We start from the raw sequence: 23467 nt of genomic DNA on the forward strand, positions 1-23467 counted from the left end.
ATATAAGGAAGAGTAAGAAGAAAGAAAAAAAAAATTAACCAAAGTACTAAAGGAATAGTAAGAAGAAAGAAAAGATTGAATGTTGAACAAATGAATTATGAATTGACAAATATAAGGGAAATATACCTTGAAAAATATGCAATAAGAAACTCGAAATGCCAACTCCAACTGCTCTCGGGTTTCACATGACCCTCTTAAATTTGTAATTGCTTTAATCCACCCATAAGCATTTAAAATTCGTTTTAAGAGAATAAAACATGGCAACGAATCCTCAGATATGTCAAGAAATAATTTTTGGTAATTATGTATTTTTCAAGTGTTCATATTACGCTACTACACATCTCTTGGATTGTCCAAATGTTAGCTTTAAAAAAAAAAAAAAAAGAAAAGAACCTGCAATCAAAAGAATTGGCGTACTATTATAGATTCAATTTATTTTGTCTTGTATGCTTATTTTAGCTATCTCTTTCTTCCAAATGTGCTTAAAAACGTTTCAAAATGCAAAATCTAATACTGGTTGAAGAAGACGTCAAAAAAAAAAAAAAAAAGAGACGGAAAGAGGATTAACTCTTGTAAAGTAAAACCCTTGTTTGGATTGTAGTTTAACAAAAAATTTACATTTTCGGTGAACATATTTTTTAGTCATTTTTTTTACTTCAAATATATCAAATTACTACAGTATATCTATTGACAAACATTTCAAAAAATAGCAATGCAAATGAGAATTACTTTGGAGCCGAATAAAAAATGATGCATGAACATATCTGCAAGATAAATATTAGAATTGGATGGTGTTATTTAATTTGGGTATATTTTGTCTGGTTAATTACGTTCTGTCCTATTGTTGTATCTGGTGCTGCATGTGACGTACAATCATATTATATTTACATGCACTAATTTTTTCAACCATGCAACAATATTATATTTTTTACATATCAAATAATATAAAAAAATATATCAAATTACAGGTGTAAACAACCTAAATAAATCGAATATCCCTAATATTTTGACGAATTTGAAATTTGGTTTGTGTTTGACTTTTTCAATTCTGGAACCCAGTTCCAACAAACTTTTATCGAGTTCAACTCGAACTCGAGTAAATTGAATTTTTATATATAAAATTTTTAATGATATACTAATCGAATCGAGTTCAAATCAAATTTAAAGAATTTATCAATATAAATTGCTATTCAAATTCAGTTCGACTAATTGAAAGTTGGATTCGAGTATTAAATAGGTGAATTCATCTTGTATCCTCGTATCAAATAGATGAAAGTTGTTGTTCATTCAATTCTTTTTTTTTTTTTTTTTTGTCAAATGTTGGTCATTCAATTCAATGTTCACAAAAGAAAAGAGAGTGCAGTCAATGCAGGCAGGCCAGCCACCAAATCACCAAGACCTCTCAAGTTTCGCGTGTACACTGTAGCGGCCACCCCACCCCCCCCCCCCGGGGGTTCTTCCCCCGCAACCCCCTACGCTACAGCCCCTACACTACAACCAACGTACAATACAGCCTACGCAAACAAACTCTACCTCTCCCCTCCCCTTCCCTCCCTCTCTCTCTCTCTCTCTACCCAGTTTCTTCTTTTCTCTGTTTCCGCCAGTTGGTAGTAGAAACTAGAAACCAATAGTAGAAGAAGAGAGAAAAACTGCAAAAAAAAAAAAATCTTAATCCCCTTCACAGCATTCAATTCTCAAGCTAAAATGGCTATTCAATATCCACCCAGACATGGGATAAGTTCGCGAAGACCAAGCCCAACAACCATTTCTTCTTTCTCCTGTGTCCTTTTTGTTCTCTGAAAATCTCTTTTCTCCATAACTTAGCTGTTTTCCAGTACAAAACTTTTCTCTTGCTTTTTATTTCAAATACAGTAGTACTGAATACTTTGTACTTTTGTAGAGTATTTTCGCCTTTTCAACTTTCACTAGTCAAAAAATCATCCTCTTCATCATTTTCTGATTTTCTCCTTCCCCTGCCTATGTTGTTTTGAGTACTTTCAAACAAGTTTTGAATATATTTTAGCTCAATAGTGCTCTCATCCCACATAACTTCTCTGCCTACTTTCATCAGGTTTGCTTTTCTTTCTCCAATCGAGTTCTTATTTTGTTTTCTGTTATTAAGTTTAGTAATCACCCTCACCACAGAATTTTTATTGTGTTTTCTTAAATCGTTTAGTTTTCTGTTAAAAAAAAAATTTATAGTTGGGTTTTTGGTTATTTTCTTTGATACTACTTTTTTGTTATGATCTTATTTTTCTAGCTTTCCTGTTGTTTTAGTTTTCGTAGCCCATATGCCCCTTTTTGTTGATTAGTAATATCTGTTTTGCTTCTTTTGTTGAATGATATCTTCTTTCGAAATTAGTTTATAGATCCACTGATAATAAACATAGTTGTAGTTTCTCCTTACCTGAAAATTTTGCAATCCTTTTCTTAGTATTAGTTTTTGAATATTCGTTCTCGTTGATAAGGTGCAGTTATTATCATTTATTTTGCCTTAAAAGAAGAGGTAAAGTAGATATACAGTGTATAGTAGAAGTTTAAATGAAATTAGGTTATTGTAGTTTGGAAATTGTAATATGGTAAAATAAGATAGAGTTTATGTTCATAAACAAAGTTGATTAGTCATTGATTGTCGAAGTTAAAGTGGTAGTTGTTCCATTGTCGAAAGCCAATTGGATGTTACCTGGCTTTAAAATTAAGTTAATGCGGTGGTTGTGTAGGATAACATCATATAGCACTCATTGATATTTACCTTTTAGCAGCAATTCAGGAAATAAAATGATGCTTAAAGAAAACATCTGGGAATGGGGAGAATATTTTGATTGATGATATTTCTGAGCAATTACTTTCCTGAGTGCTTTTCATTTGCATTTTCCTTGGATTGATTGTGTACAGAAGTTGGATTCTGCTGATTGTGCCATTGGTAGAAGATCTTGATCAATAAGTGAATTTGGACTTCAATATGGCTGAGGATTCCATCAGAGGCTTTGAAGCGTACCTGGTTGAATGCAGTGGTCCTTTCTCGAATGCTTTGTCTGAGATGGGTTAATGTTAACTTTTGACACCATATCTTTCTTGAGTTTGTTTGGGAGGAGATAGGAGTGAGAAGTATGATGGCTGGCACGAGTGAAATTGTTCAGTCCGTGGAAGAAGTTGATTGTGAAAACAGATTAGATGAGAATGGTTTTAAGGACAAGGTATTGAGAACTGGGCACAAGTATTCTATAGAGGATGATATCAGCAAGCTTTTTGAGGCAATAGATATTAAGAATTCTCGTAGGGCTTCAGGTCAATCGGAAGGCCATTTTAGAGATGGATTAGATAAGAGTGCCATGAAAAGACCAATGCGAGTTGGTTCTGCTCAGGCATCTGGTATTGGAATTTCGGAGTCCACAAGTTTGAAGCAGGCACTAAGAGGATTATGCATCTCTCAGGCATCAGAGATGGCTGCTTTGAAAAAACGGCTGGCAAAAACTGGTATGTCTAGGCACTCAGAAGCAGGAAATATAAAGAGACTTTACAGGGCTGTAGTTGTTGAGGCCGGTGAATCTGGTTATCCACTTAACCAGGGTCGAGGAAATTTGGTGGAGATATCTCTTGTTCCAGAAAGCAGCACATCATTGAATCTTGTTGGCAACGCACACACATCTGAGCATATGAACAATATTGAACTTTCAAATTATCATGCTAGCTCCTCTACTCTTTCAGCAGATGAATTGAGACGAAAAGAAGAGTCGACTGAAACACCAGCTAAAGGTGAGATGGTTCCTTTGTCAATTTGCAGTGACCTTTCTAATGCAGAATTAGAAGAGAATAAGAAATTGAAAGTGGAGCCTTCACCAATTGGCCCTTCTGGTAACAAAAAACTTCAGATGCTTGATGAGCTTGTTCCTGTATCAATTGGAGTTCCAGATGCACCGTTTTGTCCAGACAAGGAGCAGGAAGAAAAGTTCCACTCTGCTTCTTGTTCATCAGTTTCAAGCGCAAACAAGGCAATCAAATCAGCAGCCAATAGTCCACGCTTAATTAAACCACTTTTTAGGGGCAAAAATTTTGTTATGAAGAAACTTATGTCCAACTCATCCACTCTGTCCAGTGGTTCCTCTCAATGTAATAGTGAAGAAGTTTGCCGGACCCCTGACTCTGCCTTTAGAAATGGGCCTGAAGAAAATATGGTTTCCCTAGAAATATGTAGTACGAGTGCAGAGGTGAGCTCAAAGTACGTGGACTCCAATCCTACAAATTCAGGTCTCGCTCCAAACAATACTAAAAGAACTAAAAGTCAATTTAGGCAGGCTGATGAAAGATCAGGGTCAAGGGAGAAGGGAGAGATATCACAAAGTTCGAAAAGTAGCATTGGAGACTACAGCAGTACCACGAGCTCTAGTGAAGAAAGCTATCTCAGTAGATCAAGCCGAAGTGGCTATCGGCCTCACATGTCAAAGGACTTGAGATGGAAAGCTATTCATTGTATTCAGAAGCAGCATGGATACCTAGGCCTCAAACATTTCAAGCTGCTGAAGAAGCTTGGTGGGGGGGACATTGGGAATGTCTACCTTTCTGAACTAATTGGCACAAACTGCCTATTTGCTGTGAAGGTTATGGATAATGATTTTCTTGCCAGCCGTAAGAAGACGAATAGAGCTCAAACTGAAAAAGAGATATTGCAAATGCTTGATCACCCATTTCTCCCTTCCCTCTATGCCAATTTTAGAACAGATAAATTCTCTTGCCTAGTTATGGAGTACTGTCCAGGTGGAGATCTGCATGTGCTCAGGCAAAAGCAATCCAGCAAGAGTTTTGCTGAACAAGCAGCCAGGTACCGTGTCAATCTACATAACTTTTGACTGTAAGTGTATATGTTAATGGGAACCATGGTTTTGAGAGTGTTTTCCTGGCTGAATGCTTACTAACTTGATGCTCTGAAATGTTGGTTTACGTCCCCATTCGTACTTCAAGCCATATCCCTCACTTTATAATTCTCATGAATGGGGATAAATGAAGTCATTTAACTTGTCATGGAGCAATCTGTGTTAACAGGCCAGTTTTGAAACTCTGTCTCCAGCAATATTTTGCTTCAGAATCAAGTTTGGTATACTTTGTGTCGGATCTAGTTGATGAAAAATAATACTACCAAGAAGACTTTTGCCTATTATATGGGGGACGAGTTGTTTTTGATAACATTCAAAATTCTCCACTCAGTGATTCAACCAATCTCACTGCAGGGATTAACAGCTTTAGGATTTGATCAGGAGTCATTGATTCTTATGTCTCTTTCAGCTCTGGAAGATATGAAACTGTATGAATCTGAGTAATGCTCCTACAAGTATGTTAACTTTGCATCCAAATCAATTTGGGAGCATTAGTTTCTGAAATGTGGAGGACTAACTAAGCCATTGATTTCCTTTCGAGATATAATGACCAAAAGAAGTATGAGTACCTCATTAGGAATTAGCAAAATGTTCAGGAAGCAATAGACACAATGGATTATGTGGTACCAAAATCAACAAATACTCAATATTTGCTGTCTCAGGACCTTTGAAAAGGATGTTTACCAACTTCGATAACCCGACAAATACATTAAATTGTCATCCATGTGAATGATATTGCTGTTTCTTGTGTTTGCATGAAGTATTTAGGGATACTAGCTAGTAGTAAGCTTTTATTGAAAAAAACCACGACTTTTTTGACATAGAGCATGATTATTTTAATATAAGACCAATATGCTTCTTAATTTTTGGAGATCTGCTCCAATTTTCATTAAATTCAAAATCAAAAGAAGGGAAGGATTTAAAATGGCTAACTGATGCAGTTAACATGCACTTCTCAGTATGAACCTACAGGAAATTTTAGCTTCTGAAGGACATGACTAAAATCTTATCAAGTCTTACTGTTCCTTTTACTCCTTGTGTGGTGTCCTCGTTTAGAAAGAAGCACATGCAAAAAGCTTCATATATTATTTAACAGTAAGTTTTCTCGTGGTGCATGATGCAGGTTTTACATTGCTGAAGTTCTTCTTGCATTGGAGTATCTTCACATGCTTGGAGTTGTGTACCGTGACTTGAAACCTGAGAATGTTTTGGTCCGAGAAGATGGTCACATTATGCTCACAGATTTTGACTTATCGCTAAGATGTGCAGTAAATCTCACATTGCTTAAAGCATCGTCACCTGTTGTGGAGCCTCCAAAGAGGATGCCAAGTCCTCCCTCAGAATCCAGCTGCATAGATCCTTTCTGCCTTCATCCATCCTGGCAAATGTCCTGTTTCAATCCCAGATTTCTATCTGCTGCATCGAAAACTCGTAAGCTAAAATCTGAGCTAGCTGCCCAGGTGAGTCCTCTACCACAGCTCATAGTGGAGCCTACTAGTGCACGATCGAACTCCTTTGTTGGAACACATGAATACTTGGCTCCAGAGATCATAAAGGGTGAAGGTCATGGGAGTGCAGTAGATTGGTGGACCCTAGGAATTTTTGTTTATGAGCTTTTATATGGTAAGACGCCTTTCAAAGGGGCAAGCAATGATGAAACATTGTCCAATGTGGTATCTGAGTGTCTCAAGTTTCCAGCAGGTCCCATGGTCAGTTATCATGCTAGAGATTTAATCAGACGGCTATTACAGAAGGAGCCGGAGAACAGGTTGGGTTCTGAGAAAGGGGCAGCTGAGATAAAGCAGCATCCGTTTTTTGAAGGCCTGAACTGGGCTTTAATACGCTGTACTACACCTCCTGAGGTGCCAAAATTTTGTGAGTTCGGAAGTTTGACTCCTGACATGGCATCACATGATAAGGAGATTAGCAAGTTTGTGAAAGAAAAAGGATGTAGGACGATAGGAGAGGATATAGTGTTTGATATGTTTTAGCACATACATATTTATAGGTTTGGGAAGCAATAGCGATGGTTTTTCCTTCTTAACGGGGCTTTCTCATCTTTGTTATAACTGACATATAGCATATACTGTACATTCATATGCAAAAGGATTGTTTTCAGGCATATTGAAGTATGATACATCTTCCAAAACTGTTGTCCCTGTGGTTCTTGTACCATCTCTATTGGATTTTAAATTGGAGAACTACCTAACTAAAGCTAAAGATCAGGAACATATAAATGATCGTTTAAGCAAATAAATTTCATCACAAGCATCATATAAATTCTGTCTTCGTATAAACATGCAGAGGGGAAAACAGAAGTCTACCTTGTATTCACACTATCCAAACAAAAAGATCAATACCTTCATTTTGCCGTGTTTCTGTTGCTACAAAAATGTGATTGTGTTATAAATGCTCTTGGTAGAGGACAAAACGTCTTCTTGTCTTGAAGCATTCTCATGGAAGCAATCACCTCAGGAGACCTTGTTGAAATTATATATTCATTTAGAAAGATAGAATTAGAAAAATACTAAGAGCCCATTTGAATTGCTATTGGAAAAAAAAATTTACTATCTCAATTTGATGTATGTGAGATAAAATGATGATTTAAAAATTTATTCATAAAAATTTTCTGAAAAATAAAGGCAATCGAAACAAGAGCTTGATCTCAAACGTGCCAGAGCTTTTAATGGGAGGCTCTCAGCCAGCCAAATCAACTCCCATTGCCAAAAATCTAGCATGGCTAAACCCTTTCTTTTTTGGGTTTTCTCTCTAGTCCTCTCTCTTCCTTTCATTGTGTACTTTTTATATGACAATTGCCAATTTTTCTTTCAAAATTTTGGCAATTTTTGACATGGCCTCAAAAAATTTTCAAATCTTGAAATGGCCCACAATTACTAGCAAGAAAAAGAGAAACTGAATGCCTCTCCCTCCAGACAGAAGGACAGCAAGAATCTCATCACCAATTCACCATTCCAAAATCACAGGAAAAAGCTAATGAGGGCCTTGTACTACTACACATCATTGGCTGCAGCTTCAACAACTCCAAAGTTACCATATTGCCACTCCTCTCCCACTCTTCTTCTGCCCCCACCAAAATCCCAGTTATTTCCACCCGTTCCAAAAAAATTCCCATTTCTTAAAAGCCCCAGAAACAGTGTACAAAACAAGAAGAAACCCTTGAATCTAATAATCAAAGCAACAATGGCCTCCACACCGTCAGCTGCAGCAACTGACTCAAGGACGAAGCCATTTTCAGTTCTTTTTGTTTGCCTTGGCAACATATGCAGAAGCCCAGCTGCTGAAGGTGTTTTCAGAGACTTGGTGAAAAAAAGAGGTCTTGATTCTAAGTTCAATATTGATTCTGCTGGCACCATCAATTACCATGAGGTAGGGAAAAAAATTACCCTTTTCATATTTGTCTAAAATAGTGATGTTGGTTGGTGTTTTCCTCCTTTCTGTTTTTAACTTATATAAATGCATTTCTTTTTTGTGCTATTGTTGAAATTGTTGTTGTTGTTGTGTATTTTAAGGGTGATCAAGCTGATCCAAGAATGAGGGCTGCCTCTAAAAGGCGTGGAATTGAGATAACTTCAATATCAAGGCCAATTAGGCCCTCTGATTTTATAGAATTTGATCTTATTTTGGCAATGGACAGAGAAAATAGAGGTTAATATACACCACTATGACTTATCTGTTGTCATTCTTTTATTTTAGTTATTGGATCATCAGTGCTTCGGTAATATGCCCATGGTTTAGGCTGATGATATAGTCTACATCCTGCAGAAAAAAGAAATGAATTTAGTAGAGTACAGTCAACCTGTGAAAATTCTTTACAACTGGTTGCACTTATGCTAATATGAAATGAAATTTGTTTATCTGATATCTATGCTGTATTATATGTAGAGGCTATACTTTCAGCATTTGAGAGGTGGAGGCATAGAGAACCTTTGCCTGCTGATGCTGCTAAGAAGGTTGGTCGAGGACGTGTGTTCAAAAAATAGACAAGGGTTTTGTAATTATTTGATAATTAAGGTTGATTCTGCAGGTCCGACTAATGTGCTCTTATTGTAAGAAGCATGAAGAAGATGAAGTCCCAGACCCCTACTATGGTGGACCACAGGGTTTTGAGAAGGTAATAGATATAAAATCTTTTGCTGAAGGTGCAATGATGACTTTGTTATTGTTGTCATTTTTTTAAATATTTTTGTGTGTTTTTGTTTTTGTTGAAAGGTGAACTGAGATCAGATGCTGCAATACTATTTTGATGTTGCCATATAAGAGCTTTTATGTACTAGATTGGTACATATTCATTACCTCCTTCTACACTGTTACAACTTCTGTTGACTAGTGTCACACCTTCATACAAATTTCACTTTATCCCCATTGGTATGATGGACCAAATCGAATCACTATGAATACACAATCAGCCATGTAAACACTAGGATGTCCTTGAAGGCACATGGATCTTTACATTCCCTAATGGATGAAATGTAGGAAGCTGACAATGAGGTTACTAGCATATTGATATCTATGGTTCCTACTTTCCTAATTAGCTTCCTTGTATCTGTCTCGGTTGGATTTTCGAGAATCATGAAAGTGAGAGGAAAGCCAGAAGCAGTGAAAATTAAAAATGTTGTGTGTTTTATACATGCATTAGGTTGAATCCTGTTATTGATAAATCATTCATGAAGCCTGACGTTGGAGAATTACTAGCTGATAACCCCTTGTATTTAAACTGGCCTTATAAAGTATGACGTGCTGCTTTTATTGAGTGCAAGAGTAATTGATGTTTCACAAGCTAGGACAACTGAACCTGGATCCACCTGTTTTACGGCTGCTGTAGAATGCATTTATCAGGAGTATGTTTAGACTTTTCTGAATGCCTCATCCAAAGGTTCTTTTTGGGAATTCTGCTTTCCTCATTGTTTTTGTAGTGCCCGCTCTTAATGCTTCTGAGTGTCTTTCTTTTTGCTATATGGATACCTTTTATTTATTTTTTCTTTTTATAAAAAGATGTGTACTTCCTTTACGTTGTTTAGTGGTAGTCCTAGTTGCTCACATCCTAATCTTTGTCCACGAATATTTTGGTCATTGCAGTCCATCATTAGTTCAAGAGATTTTGAGTTACCTAAGTAGTTGTTAGATGATTCTGGATTTCATTTCTCTATCTTGGTTGTGGCACTCCAGTTATGAGATGACACAGTGTCTCATACATACAGCCCTCTTGCTACTTTCTGCAAATGCTTGAATATTAAGCATAAGACTTCGGAGTGTATTTTTTCTAAAACGGATTCTTTTTAATTTTCTTCTTTTATGGCAGGTTTTGGATTTACTTGACGATGCCTGTGAGTCACTGTTGGAAAGCATTTTATCAGAAAATACAGAATTAGCTGATTCTTAGATGCATACTGCAAGCCGATTCGTCAGAAGATGAGATTTCTGAGCATCATTGCTAGTCCAAAGATGCTTCGCCAACTAATCGACATGAATTATTTATTACAAATTTGCTTACTTTCATCACGGGGTAGATGAGACACTGATTACGGTCAAAGCTTGATGAAGTAAATTCATAAATTTGCGTGTATGAAGTTGGTTGTCAAGCCAAACCAACATTATCGAAAGCTGCAGTCTGGAATGGGAAGTTTTTTCCCTCTGATGCTCTTCTTTTACTTGGCTTAAACATTTCTGGAATTGTAAAACTTTTGATGGTGAACCTTCCTGTTTGACGATGCTGGATTGTTGATGAAAAGGGTTCTTTGTACCCCTCTTGGTTTTACAAAACAGGGATGCTACATTTGAGCCCCTAAATCCTCAATAATGACTGTAAAAGAGGAAAGAAACAAAGGCGACGCTTGAATGCTTGGTCATTTTCTGTAGAATTCCAATCAACCTGTATCAGGGAAATGCCACAGAAAGCATTTGTGCCAAGAAAGAAATGAGGAAACTATAACAATAACTGCAATTGTGAATCCACTTTAAATGATCTCATGTGGCTCATCTTAATGGATGCGGGAATTGGATGCTTCGTGGTAGGGATGGCTCTAATGTGGCATCAGCTGACTTCTTTTCTGTCATACAGCAAACACTTCATCAACTGAACTGGTTTGGTCACAAAGATGAGATCTATATACAAGCGGGACAAATAGACCCGTGATTTTTACTTGTTAAGACTGTTATGTACATGAATACGTAATAACACAGGATAAAAGCTTTGCTCGAGTGCCACAGATTCGTTGTCACCAAAGGGGGCTAAGCTTTCGGCATATCAAAACTCTTCTCAAATTACGAAGTTGTATGGTCCTTGGGGAGCTAAATCATATGATGTAACTCTGCTTCAATTTTCTCCTTGGACGCTTCTTTGGATTAGCACTAAGCGCATTTGAGAGTGCATTTACCAATTCCGAATCTTCTACGTTGATCAGCTTCTTTGCTGCCTTCGGATTGGAAATAAGGAGCTTTGCGACGAGATATCCAGCAATAGACCAGGTTTGAAAGAGTCGTGCCTGTTTACCAATAAATCTTGCTCCCTTGGTGTCATAATATTCGGGCCACTTGTCTCTTGCTATCCGTCTCTCGGCAACTTTGATAGCATTTTCAGCAATCTCTGGCCGATTCATCTTTATGCATGCAACGGTCAACTGAAAAAAAAAAAAACAGTAATTTTCATGCCATCAACATATAAATTACGAAAAGCATTCGAGATGAGATGGTTAAGAAAATCTTCAAATGCCAGATTCAATTGTTAAATGGCCAAATGCCGACTCAACTATCAGTAACGTTATTGGACAGGCAACCCAACATCTATTACATGCTACGAGGCATGAGATTTAGAAAAAGCAGCAGTTCTTCCTTTAGTGAGGGGCACAGGGTATCCATCTAACGACAAACTTGTACAAGGAGATTCTTGATATTCATTGTCATCTGCTAAATGAGAAAACCATAATCCAAAACCCTCTCTTTGTCCCACTGAAATCAATTGAAGAAAGTTTCTGAACTAATGCATGACTAATAGAGAAAATACACGGTAGTACGTGGTTAAGCTTGCTCAGCATATTGCGAGCTTGAGCTAACAAACTTGTTTAGACCCCCTTCCTTTCTCCAATTCCTTGTAAAAGATAAACACATGACTTGTCATCCAAAAGGTTCCAGTACCATTGAAGAGGAATCTTACCTCTCTTCAATATCAATCAAGTATGTAGAGCTCCTAAGAAGACACAAATTTCATAATGCTACATCTTCTTAATGGTTTATCCATCTGAAAAGTTCAAATCTGAGTGGATTGTTTTCAAAAGTAGGAAATGCATCTGTCATCAACACTAACTCAAATTTGATATAGCTGCATCTCAAGACAAGCAAGATGCTATCTAATGTCTGACAAACTTTGAGGCAAAATCATGAATTAATTTTATTAAGCTCCAGAACACAAAAAAGCACTGGTGGACTGCTGCAGGACAAGTGGTATGAAGAAAAGTGGCATGAGTATTAAAACAATAATGAACATAATACCAACCTGCCAGAGCAGTGTCGGCCATGCACCTGCATTGTGGTAAGACCAAGGCCTGCATCAGAAATTTCTGCTTTGAGAAAAATTCGACAATTAATAAAGAAGAAAATAGTATCACAAACGACATGGATAATTACGTGTTCTTTGGATCATAGCCCGTAATTATTTGCCACTCCTCGCCCTCAAGAGCTGGGTAACATATCTTTAATGGCATATTAGCTACAATATCTTCCCATTTGGCTTCAATAAGATCTAGTATGGCATGCGACTGGTCAGTGGTGGCGAGACTACTAATAATAGACCACAAATTTCCAAGAGAGAAGAAACGAAAATCCATGTGAGCTGGCTGCAGGTTTCCAATGAAATAGCCTCCTGTGGTGGGCATCCATTCCACCAACCATGGAGGTATCTGATCAGGGTATATGTTGAACTTGTTAACTGCATCATAAGAGTATTCTTCAGTCGTATAGCGATATATTTCATTGAGTTTCCTCATATCGATCCAATAATACTCTCTGATGTGAAACGATAATGCTACGAGACGATTATTGAGTGCTCTAATAAGGTCAGCTGATGCTTCCTCAGGAACAAGCATCTCACGAGCACAAAGTAAGGCAGAATAGAACAATGCCTGAAGAAATCAATAAATATCACATGTCGAATTATGCTAAAGCTCTGAAAGAAGGATATTCAACTACATACAAAGTGATTTAAATAAAAAAAGAAAAACAACGTTGAGTCCTAATTTTTGTGATAGTTTCAGAAGTATCTACATTGCTTAATAGTCGCAGAAGTATCTACGTTCCTTAACACCAATAATCACACCCCAAAAGAATGCACTCATAAGCAACTGTAACTGACTGACGGTAGATAAAGGTGTTGCAGATGATATAAAGACAATAAGTGTGGATCCAGAAATGGATATAAAAATGAAAACCTGAATTTCCAGAGGATGGCCATGAATTCCCATGCGGCGATCTATCATGCAAGAACCATCAGTAACTAACAAAGTAGGAAACATGTCAAAACCATCTGCAAGACATAGCTTCAAAATCATCTTAATCCCTGTTTGAACATCAACTCGCTCCTGAACTGAAAGATCACCAGAAAACTTCCCATAAGCTCGTAGCAATATGATCCACCACAGTCCTTCAGGGACAAAAGAGGAAAACAAAAGAAAATCAATGTTAATACAGATTACTTAATCTAAAAGAATCTTTATTTTCTACATGTCATGCAAGAGAAACTAGTTACCAGAGTCAACTGGTGCTACCCGACCAATTGCTGCCTCTCCAAAATCTGGGTCCAAGACCTCTTCTGTTGCAGAATCATCACCATCAAGTGGAACAGTACGCACTTTAAAGCTGGCAGGCATCAATCCTTGACCTGGACTATGACAATCCATAGTTTTCTCCCAACTCTATTTATAACAGGAGAGATAAGTTACTTAAATTGTCAAACACAGTTTCTCTGTCAGAGATAATAACAAAATTTAAACAGTTCTTTAACCTACTGGATTCATAATCATTCCTCTAGCTTTATACCTATATTATTTCACGAATAATACGTACCAAGATCTGACTTAAGAAAGAACATATAGACTGGCACCATATTCATTTCAGGTACTTGTGTAAATGACATTGAAAAAAATGCGCAATCGGGCTGGCTGAAAAATGGTGGCAAATCCCAGATTTGAAGCTTCCCACATCCCCCCTCCCCTCCCCTCCAAAAAACCCCCAAAATAGGAAGGATGTTGCAAGCTGTGTACAGCTAGACCTGGAGTTACTTTTTGATTCAAGAAACCTTTTAGAGAATGAGGGGACCTAGTTTTGCAAGTAAAGCACTTGTCCAACAGTGACATGAAAGCTGTGGAAGCCTTGGCAAAGCAGACCTTGATGTATAACCAAGAACCACAGCAATAATGCAAACCCAAGAAAAAGTGCCAACCGATTCAAGGAACAATAGCTACTATTATCATGATACGGTCTCAGCCAATAAGTCAATGTGTTAACAGCTTAGACTTTGAAAGCATGATGCTGTATTCCAGTCTAAACTTTGTGAAGAACCAACATAACCAATTCAGCTTGTAGCATCCTAGCAAAGGTGTTTGCAGATGAAGAAACAAACTTCACATATCCAACTATATCAATTTCATATGATTTTTAGGGTGTGCATAAGACTTCTCCCTCTTAAACCTTTATTAATCACTATTGAACTTCTCCTCTGTTATCACAAACTCAGCCATTATTCCTACTACACCAAAAATACATGATACCATTTTATGTAAAATTGTACGGTTTTCTACCAAAATCGTCTTATGCATAACGATGCTAGTGGCAATCATAATAGGCTTCTATAAATCACGCCAAACGAAGGAAAAGAACATGCATACAAAATTTGCTCGCAAGAAGAGCACTAGGAGTACTATCAAATACTTAAGTTCGCAACATGAGAAGAGGCAGTGATGATATGAGAAACGGAAGGCATACACGTGCTATTGCTCAAGGATCACCATGTACCTAAGAATTTATTCCTCCAAGACAGAAAGGAGCAATTTTCAACAATCAGAATCAACACTTTCCCCTCTTTTCTCATTCTATATTCCTCATCAGTTAGTCTGAGAGTCGAGAAACTGTTCTTCATAGACTATGCACGTTGTTGACTTCGCCAATACAATTACATGCTCAAAATATCTCATACATTAACTGGTGCAGATACATAAAGTGTGAGAAGTCTCAAAGTGTTTGTAGTTTACCTGCAACTGAAGGGTGTGAAGAATGAAATTCCGAACAATATCATACTCTCCTTTAAGCAGAAAAGCCATCCCAGAAGGTATGAAGTCCCTGATAAATATCTGATCATAGTTGAGAATGTTAGCAGCACTCGGATCATTTGCAGCAATTGTTCCTATAGGATTACCACAATAATACACAATGGATGCTCGCAACAAGTTCCATGCTTCATCCTCAATAGAATTAATTCCAAAACCCTGCAACGTGTCACTCATTTCCGAAGCTGCAGCAATTTCATCATCAGAAGTAATCACTGTCTTCTCATTATTCAGCAGTTTAGGCCCTTCCAAACTTTGCAAACTCGAAGGCTCCGACATGCCATTCATTGATTTCCCGCTTCCAACCTCAACGATTGCCTGACTAACACTCTCAGTCCTCTGGCATTTACAACTTAAAGTCTCCAAACGCCTATTAAGTTTCCCCACACTGTATAATCTGCTGATGGCACCACGTCCTTGGACCCTCAAGCATCCTTGAAAATCTACAGGACCCTTTAGCTGTTCACACAGAATATCCTTATCCCATTTGCCTTTCACATAGTTCTTGACTGAAAAATATGAACTTGATCTTGTAAAATATGACTTTGTAGTAGTATAGTGGCAGGGCACCGCCCCAAAGACCAACTGTATCGAACTTCCCATTTGCGCTACCAATTTCAGAATATTGTTCCTCTGGACATAAGCACAAGTCTGGGAATAGGCAATAGAAATTATCAGCCTACTCTAATCAGCCAACTTAGTAAAAACACAAGAAGCAGTACACAAGCGCAGTGGCAAAACCGAGTAAATCCCATTATACATATCAAAATTGTCAAAAGGGAAGAACAAGAAATGAGTACAGAGAGTTATTTAACAAAAATCTGGACTGGTAAATGGAGTGAAAGGCTTTACTTACTTGAATACAAAAAATTCGAGTTTTTGAATAAGCAGACACTGTTCTGAATGCTCTTCTGCTGGAGATAATTTCAGGGTTTAAGTGAGGGTGTAGATTAAGCAGCGGGGATGATGGTTTGATGGGGTTTCTTTCAGACAAAACTCCAGGGGCCAGTAGGCGGTACGCTGGGGCCAAAGAGAAGCCAAGGCGAAGATTCTACAGCAACTAATGGAGTCGAGCTTGTGATTGCAGTTGTGGGTCTAATTTGTTCTTCCGTGGAATTCACGGCAGGCACTTATTGCCTGCTAAATTGCTTGATTCAGTAGGCTCTGAGCTATCCCCATTGTCGTCTTGTCTTTGAATTCACATTTATTTCCTTTTTCAGTTTTTTGGTATATAGCCACATTAAGGTGGAGATTCCTAGAATATATCGGCCTTAGAAAATTAGGCTACAGCTTTTTCTTCTTTTTTATTGGAAAAAAATGTAGCCTAGATTTAAATAACATTTTTTAATTATATTTTTTCTTTTCTTTTTTTTTATAATAACACGGTTTGATATAAATTGATACTAAAAAAATAGTTTTTATACAAATATTTTATTAAATCTGTGCATAGCATAGAGTCAAAGTGCTAGTAAAAACATATAAAAAACGAGTTAATATATTAGCCTAAACATGCTTGCTTTTCTCGAAGTTTCATCAATTTGTATATAAAGCATAAAATATGTTTGCTTATTAGCTCTTTACCTTAAGTTTAATTCTCTGTCAAATTAGCATGTGTTTTTCACAAGCAAGTTTATAGTCCTACACCAATAATTACAGATTTGATTAAAATTTTCGCTACATAAAATTTTGGCAGATGATTATCCTCACATAAAATTTCAATCTCTAGGTCCTGTCGGACCTCTCTCCCTAGTATAAACTAAAATAGAAGTAAATTAGACTAGATGTTGCCGTCTGATAAAAAAAAAAAAAAAAGACGATTATCCTCACATTCGAGTTGTCTAACCACTTTGGCAAAATTATGAAATATTGTAGAGATATTGGTCTTATGGACATCAACATATAGATTCACATTCTGTGTTCAAGATCACCAAGCTTTAGTACTACTGCATTAACATATTGTGTCACTATTAACTGCTTCCTCCAATTACAGCAAAGGCATGAGAATTACCTACCCATCTCAACCTGTCAATACTTGCAGCATAAGAATTACAAAGGCATGGATAATTTACAGAACGTTGCGCACAGAACAAACAAAAGAACAGGTGGAATGCTCCACCATCCCTAGCACGTCTGAGGAACCTAACATCTATCTTCTGTGAATGCCTCTTCCCGAGCTGACACCTAATCCTCCCAAAAGAATAGAAAGTTCCTACAGTTAATTCTACAATTTACACATCACATATCCTCCATGTTATGATCATTGTCATTGTCACCATCATAATATTCATCATCACGCTGGATTTGCTTGTCTTGGGTATGTTCTGCAAAGCAAGTACAATAGAAAAACTAGCAGAGTTAAAATCATCTTTTATTAAGAGGAGATCGCAAAGCCATGAGCAGATAAAAAGTAATTGCATTCTTTAATGATTTGTTTAGCTTGGCAGTTCCACTTACGATCCATGCGTTCATCAGGATTCTGCTCATCTTCATCAAAATCAGGCAGGTAAAAATCTGGAGGTACCTGCAAAATGGAAGACAAGTTTCGTCCAATCATGTACTGGATACAGCGTACAGTCTTTCTCATCAACCAACAACTATATTGAGTGAAGGAGGTAACAGATCATTAAAAACTACAATCAAAGCTTTACATCACCAATCAGATGGCAGTCAGAACCCACAACCTCAAGGGTCTGTGGAACCATAGATCTACAGAATGTATTTGTACAATCTATGGTTCAACCATCAATCCCAAAAGGCATAACTACCTACTCACTATTCTTGTTTCAATAAAATCGAGCATTTATATACAACACAAATGGCTCATATTTTCTTGACAAGATGGTATCCAAAATTTTGAAGTGTCCTATCAAGTTACCTCTTGCATCTGTACACTAGGAGCATGTTGTATGTAACGAAGATTTTCCAGTACATTCATCTTTATTGTGCCAAGATAGGACTTGCTATTAAGGTTTTCCTGCTCAATTAAGAACATAGGAAAAAAAAATTAATGACCATTGAGGAACACTTGTCAAATAATTGTAATGTGAACTGCACAATATCAATCAGTAAAACTGATCAATCAAACTTTCAAATTGGAAGGTCAAATGTGACTGAAAACAGTCTTAGGCTTTTTCAAATAACAATTGGAAAGATGCCCATTAAACAACAACCAATCTCAGGCACCAGCAACCAATGAAAAACTTCACGTACTATGTGTCCACCAGGAATCTTCAGCGAATAGTCTGGTTCAAAAAATTTGATGTAATCATTTTCTGGGATCTCTGCAAGAATAGGGAAAATTCGAGTCACTTTGCCATGCGGTAACATGCAATATAAGGAGTGCTTCCCCTATCAGTAATCTCACTACCTCCAGTGTATGCTGGAGGATATGAATAGCTACCCCAGAGAAGAAATCTAAACCCCCAGAATAAAGTAAATTCCAATCCGTAGATGGACCATGTCATAAATAAATAGCATCAGAAGTCTTCCAATTCTAGGATAAGCCAATCAGAATAAATGCCAAAAGAACAGCACAAACTAGCAGAATTGTGAGGAAACCATAATTGCACGCATACCATTAGGAAGCTCCATGTCTAAAAGAACTCCAGTTTCAAAAGCCCAGCATCTAGCAACATTCTCTTTGGTGTATCCTCCACCCCCAGTTATCTGCAGGAAGGATTTCTCCCTATAAGTGTATTCTATGGGACTGCATTATTATTTAATTTCAATTTAACTATCCAGAGACAAACTTACCAGAAGGGGCAAATTGAATTTCTTCACAAAACGAACGCATTCAGCATGCCCTATTACATGCATAGATATACTAAAATTAAGATTGCAGCACTTAGCTTACAAAAAGAGAAGATGCAATAGGATTCTAAACTGCAGACAAGACTGGTAGGAAAAAAACTATTTCAATTACAAGTAGAATAGCACCATCTATAGAAAGGTTGAAGCAGCCCAAACGATCCCCTGCGAGAGAATCTGCCCCACATTGGAGAACAATTGCCCCAGGTAAGTATGTTTCAACAACCTTCGAAATAATCTACAGAACATAGCGCAGGAGAGAGGTCCATCTTAACAATATACCACAATTTTGAAGTAGTCCAGCAATGCAGAGTCATTACAATAAATCACAATTTTTAAGCAGTCCACCAGTGCAGAGTCATTGAAACAAGAAGAAAGTATAAATACAACATTTTCGTCACTCACGGTTTTGAAGAGTCGAGTAAAGCTGTTATCATCTATTCCATCCTTGAGAGGGACATTGATGGCATAAAATTTTCCTTCTCTTTCTCCAATTTCCTTCAGAATACATGCAAAATGTGATTATCACTCATTAATAAATATATGAATGATAAATAAATTGGTAAAAAAAAAACCCAATAAGCCCATCCAAAATAAAACAGCAAGACTTAAATTGGTGAAAGTCAAATTTAATGAAAGAGTGGCATAGCTGGTGGTAGTATATAGATGACAAGCAAAAAGACAGCTAAAAGTATAAAATGAAATTGGAATACCTTGACATTTTGAACATATATGACTATAACTATCTTCTAGTTATTTGAGTGCAGTATCATGATCTCCAAAACCATTCTACTATACCAAATTGCAAGGAGTTCACTACATTAGATTAAGTTAAGAAAGTACATGAAATTAGAACAGCTTTGCATATTAAAATTGGAGGATTCAGGCATGAATAAACAATCATTATTTTAAAAAAGGAACAGAAAGCAATCTAAAAGAACTGAACAGCAGAATGGCACAAATCTCTCATTGTGCCCGAGTACAAGGTAGGTCATTCCCCAAAATTCTTCCAGAAGAAGAAACTGGTATAATGCTAATAGACTTAATGTTTTTATACAGAAAAGTTCCATCTTAAACTGCACATAAGCACTCCACAGCTATAGACAAGTGGATTGAAATACTGACTGGGGTTCTGCCTTCAGAGGAAGTCCTGAAGTAAGTCATGCACAGACAAGGTAAAGCAAACCAGTCACAGAAGAACATTACACAATGGATACTTGCATGCATCTGCCATTTCAGGAACTACTTCTCTCAAAAGTCGGTTTTGTCCTCTTATGGGATTTATTCTTCTCGTCAGTGCCCAAGGTAGAAGAAAGCAATACAGAAAAGGGGGAAAAAACCAGTTTCTCATAGTAAAACAATCTATCAGCTACATCATTAATTTCTTAGTTATCTAAAGACAAGAAGACCCACATAAAGGTTAAACGCACAAAGGCCCCAGAATCAAGAGCTAAAATACATGTAACATCTATGATAGTAAAGACTTAGATTTATTGCAGGAACTCAATGGTTACAGAAAAAGATTTTCCTGAGATGTGCATGTTTAAGAGAAAACCTTTGCATGTTAACCAAAACGTGCTCACAGATAGAAACTAATGATGTTACATGAATCTATGAATTTTAATAGCTCATCAACTGTTCCTGAAAAGCAAAAGATAGTTAAAAGCAATTACCTTGACATCACCAGTTCCAGGAAAAAACATATCGCCATACTTGTGGAAACTAACAGTCATAACCCTGCCAAGTAAAAGTATTCTAAATCACTCGAATAAACAAGTAATGAGTCATGTCACATGTTCCATCATTAGCAGCCATCTCTCTACAAAACCGAAGTGTATTCAAATGTATAGGTTAACCGATATCGTGGGCTTAAAGGGTAGACAACAATTCCAGAAACTAATGGCAACCAGCAGAGGTAGCAGATATCTAAACCTAAGATCATAATATGAAATACACAGATGTTATCCCTTAGCAGTGCAATCTGAAGTAAACTATACATGGATGATGAAGGTAAGATGCTATCTTATCCATTGCAACATATACTGCAATAGCAACTTACATTCTGGTCCATGGTAACACAGCCAGTTTCAGTGGTAGATAGACACAAGAGCCAAATCCAAGGACTCATTCTGGTAATAGAATGTGTACAAACAAATAAGGATAGGGCATTCAACTAGCTCTTTTTAGCTGAATAATATTGAGCAATCCAAAAACAGGGAAAAGTGAAATTCATTTTTATCCCCTGAAGACATATGTATAGGATTCAGCAACAACCCTAATAGTAGATTCTCAGAGTTAATTTGATCTAATTACCATTAACTAAACCAATTCATTAACAAATTAATACATATTAAAATAATAGAAAAAACCCCCACTCAAACAAAATATCAAAATGGAAAAACTAAATATCTAAACCTTCCTATGGTATTATGCTGAATTCCTTCCTGAAGTAGATAAGATATAAACTTTCCTCAGAGCTCCAAAAGAGGGGAAGGCAAATAACAATCTTTAGACACAATAAAAAATTTTATTACCTATTAGTGAAGTAAAAGGCCTCTTCTACACCATCCCCATGATGCACATCAATATCAATGTACAGCACTCTGGCATGATGCTTAAGAAGCTCCAAGATTCCAAGAACTAGATCATTAATGTAACAAAATCCAGATGCCTCACACTTCTTGGCATGGTGCAATCCACCAGCCCAGTTTATGGCAATGTCACAAAGCTCATTATTCAATCTGTGTGCTGCATCTGCAAATCAACAATAATTTAGAGTCAGCAACTGTACAACAACTAAGCTCAAGTAAGGAACAATCCTAAATTATAACCAGATTACCTATTGTTCCTCCAGCATAAATTTGGCAAAACTCAAACAAGTTTTCGAACACAGGGCAATCTTCGCCGAGATTATCTGAAACAAATAATAAATGAGCCTCGTAAAATAAAAATCCTCACACAATACATGGTACATGAAACAAATAAATGAGAAAGAATCATATCTGAACACTCTGAAGAGCTATCAGAATTGTAATTTCAGTTGACCTATAAAGATAGAAAAAGTTTTAAGCTTTAACCAATTGCACAAGATAATGGACAGCTATAATCGCCCTTTCATTAGCCTATAGGGGGAAAAAATCAAAACTATGATCAAGCAATCAACTGCAGTTCAGCCCAAATAACACTAAACCCTCAGATTAAAGCCAAAAAGTTCCAATTTTGGTACTCCACCAGCATACTATAGACCACAAATATCCATAAAAATATGAACTTGCAAACAAAATCCTACAAAATTTTGCGTGAATCATCACAAGTCTTACACTTCGCCAATTCATTAGGGAACAAATGCTCAGTGCTGGGAGTAATCCTATGCAGAAACTCCACATAATCAGCCGAATGAAACTGCGCTAGCTCCACAGGATACGCTTTGTGCGGCCTCTGCATTTCACTCCAAAAAAATAAACTTAATTCAAAAGATCAACAAAAAAAAGGGAAAAAAAAGAACAAGAAGAAGGGGAAAAACAAAAAACTAACATAAACTTCCATCTTCTTGTGGAGTTGATAGGCGAGAACTAAATGATGGGTCATACATAAGCGATGCGGCTTCATCGGATGGTTCGGCCCAAAGTATACGTTTCCCACATCCCCTGTATCAAAAAATTATACTGAAAAATATGAAAACCTTTTGCATAAAAATGGGTGCTCTAACTTTCTAAGCATACTGAAGGCTAGGGTTTATGGTGAATCTTTTTCTTACCGTCATAAAAGTAGGAGATTCTGTCCTTGGAGCGCATTTTGATGGCGGAGACGGAGAGAGAGAAGGAGGGGAGAAACAGAGGATTATTCCTTAGCAGGTTTTCATCATCACGAGGCTATCAGCCATTGAAGAAGCTTCCTGGGACCGTCGAATTAGTTAGTAGTAAAAGCAGCAGTAATTTCTTTGATAGCTCAGATTTCTCACGCCTTTTTTCAAATGGGTGAAAAAAGCGTGTCAGCCTCACAAACTGTTTGAGGGGATGCCTCCACACCCCGATCCCGCCTTAAAGACACTAACGAAGCGCTTCCGTTCAAGCTTTATTTGATTTGGCTAAAAATGTTGGTAAATTTAAGCTTGGGATATTACTCTCCTATTTGTAAATGACGGTACTTGCACTTTTTATTCGCTTGAGAAAAGTTAAATTTACCCCCAGTTTTTGCTTTAATGAAAGAATAAAAACGTTGCCGACTTTTGAAGATTGCTCGGGGATCTAGGTTTATTTGCCGAACTTCTTACTTTGGTAAGAAAATGTCAAGAAGAAACATACCACTGGGATCGTCTAGCTTGGGTTTGTGGGAGGTAGTTACTTCTTAGCAGCAACAGCCCGTGGAGGCTTGGCCCTTGTCGGGGCTTCAATCCCACATCGGTCTTGGGGGGATGGGTTTGGGTAGATAAGTCCCCTGGGCGTCTTCAAAAGT

General features: G+C 37.2%; 4 protein-coding genes across 6 annotated transcripts; 2 read left to right on the top strand and 2 right to left on the bottom strand.

Annotated features, from left to right (window-relative positions):
• The first annotated feature begins 1612 nt into the window (after positions 1-1612).
• Positions 1613-6928, top strand: LOC113751376 (serine/threonine-protein kinase D6PK-like). The gene is made up of 3 exons (XM_027295368.1): positions 1613-2071; positions 2896-4819; positions 5995-6928. The coding sequence occupies exons 2-3, from the start codon at positions 3111-3113 to the stop codon at positions 6860-6862; spliced, it is 2577 nt and encodes an 858-aa protein (XP_027151169.1). The 5' UTR covers positions 1613-2071; positions 2896-3110; the 3' UTR covers positions 6863-6928.
• Positions 6929-7723: 795 nt separating this feature from the next.
• On the top strand, positions 7724-10634 carry LOC113751595 (putative low molecular weight protein-tyrosine-phosphatase slr0328). Its single transcript, XM_027296015.1, has 5 exons — positions 7724-8258; positions 8402-8537; positions 8775-8842; positions 8917-9003; positions 10192-10634. The coding sequence occupies exons 1-5, from the start codon at positions 7866-7868 to the stop codon at positions 10270-10272; spliced, it is 765 nt and encodes a 254-aa protein (XP_027151816.1). The 5' UTR covers positions 7724-7865; the 3' UTR covers positions 10273-10634.
• An 85-nt stretch (positions 10635-10719) lies between these two features.
• On the bottom strand, positions 10720-16377 carry LOC113750710 (neutral/alkaline invertase 3, chloroplastic-like). The gene is made up of 7 exons (XM_027294906.1): positions 16062-16377; positions 15131-15856; positions 13630-13795; positions 13313-13524; positions 12513-13006; positions 12382-12430; positions 10720-11509 (listed from the first exon to the last, which is right to left on the bottom strand). Exons 2-7 carry the CDS (start codon positions 15806-15808, stop codon positions 11186-11188), a joined length of 1923 nt encoding a protein of 640 aa, XP_027150707.1. The 5' UTR covers positions 15809-15856; positions 16062-16377; the 3' UTR covers positions 10720-11185.
• Positions 16378-17082: 705 nt separating this feature from the next.
• On the bottom strand, positions 17083-22965 carry LOC113748439 (histone deacetylase 9). 3 transcript variants are annotated; one of them, XM_027291998.1, is made up of 14 exons: positions 22770-22965; positions 22547-22659; positions 22333-22450; positions 21852-21926; positions 21547-21766; positions 20686-20749; positions 19418-19510; positions 19142-19250; positions 18959-19008; positions 18781-18871; positions 18416-18486; positions 18081-18179; positions 17660-17726; positions 17083-17526 (listed from the first exon to the last, which is right to left on the bottom strand). In XM_027291998.1, exons 1-14 carry the CDS (start codon positions 22804-22806, stop codon positions 17441-17443), a joined length of 1293 nt encoding a protein of 430 aa, XP_027147799.1. In that variant the 5' UTR covers positions 22807-22965; the 3' UTR covers positions 17083-17440. The 3 variants fall into 3 exon arrangements, with proteins under 3 accessions (XP_027147799.1, XP_027147805.1, XP_027147814.1); XM_027292004.1 differs by lacking the exons at positions 21547-21766; positions 21852-21926; positions 22333-22450; positions 22547-22659; positions 22770-22965 and having other exon boundaries at positions 19128-19189; positions 20686-20748; XM_027292013.1 differs by lacking the exons at positions 20686-20749; positions 21547-21766; positions 21852-21926; ... (1 more) ...; positions 22547-22659; positions 22770-22965 and having other exon boundaries at positions 19128-19250; positions 19418-19509.
• Positions 22966-23467: the final 502 nt, after the last annotated feature.

The sequence above is a fragment of the Coffea eugenioides genome, chromosome 1, assembly GCF_003713205.1.
Source record: "Coffea eugenioides isolate CCC68of chromosome 1, Ceug_1.0, whole genome shotgun sequence".
NCBI classification, from domain to species: Eukaryota; Viridiplantae; Streptophyta; class Magnoliopsida; order Gentianales; family Rubiaceae; genus Coffea; species Coffea eugenioides.

What these genes read in the sequence shown, in the direction of transcription:
- LOC113751376 (XM_027295368.1), top strand. Translation starts at nt 3,111, where the DNA reads ATGATGGCTGGCACGAGTGAAATTGTTCAGTCCGTGGAAGAAGTTGAT. An exon ending in TTTGCTGAACAAGCAGCCAG is followed by an intron (nt 4,820 to 5,994) that starts GTACCGTGTCAA and finishes TGCATGATGCAG; the next exon opens with GTTTTACATTGCTGAAGTTC.
- LOC113751595 (XM_027296015.1), top strand. Translation starts at nt 7,866, where the DNA reads ATGAGGGCCTTGTACTACTACACATCATTGGCTGCAGCTTCAACAACT. An exon ending in AATGGACAGAGAAAATAGAG is followed by an intron (nt 8,538 to 8,774) that starts GTTAATATACAC and finishes TATTATATGTAG; the next exon opens with AGGCTATACTTTCAGCATTT. An exon ending in CTGCTGATGCTGCTAAGAAG is followed by an intron (nt 8,843 to 8,916) that starts GTTGGTCGAGGA and finishes TTGATTCTGCAG; the next exon opens with GTCCGACTAATGTGCTCTTA.
- LOC113750710 (XM_027294906.1), bottom strand. Translation starts at nt 15,808, where the DNA reads ATGGGAAGTTCGATACAGTTGGTCTTTGGGGCGGTGCCCTGCCACTAT. An exon ending in TTCACACCCTTCAGTTGCAG is followed by an intron (nt 13,796 to 15,130) that starts GTAAACTACAAA and finishes TGTTATAAATAG; the next exon opens with AGTTGGGAGAAAACTATGGA. An exon ending in GCCATCCTCTGGAAATTCAG is followed by an intron (nt 13,007 to 13,312) that starts GTTTTCATTTTT and finishes TGATTTCTTCAG; the next exon opens with GCATTGTTCTATTCTGCCTT.
- LOC113748439 (XM_027291998.1), bottom strand. Translation starts at nt 22,806, where the DNA reads ATGCGCTCCAAGGACAGAATCTCCTACTTTTATGACG. An exon ending in AATCTCCTACTTTTATGACG is followed by an intron (nt 22,660 to 22,769) that starts GTAAGAAAAAGA and finishes TTTTTGATACAG; the next exon opens with GGGATGTGGGAAACGTATAC. An exon ending in AGACATGGAGCTTCCTAATG is followed by an intron (nt 18,487 to 18,780) that starts GTATGCGTGCAA and finishes CTATTCTTGCAG; the next exon opens with AGATCCCAGAAAATGATTAC.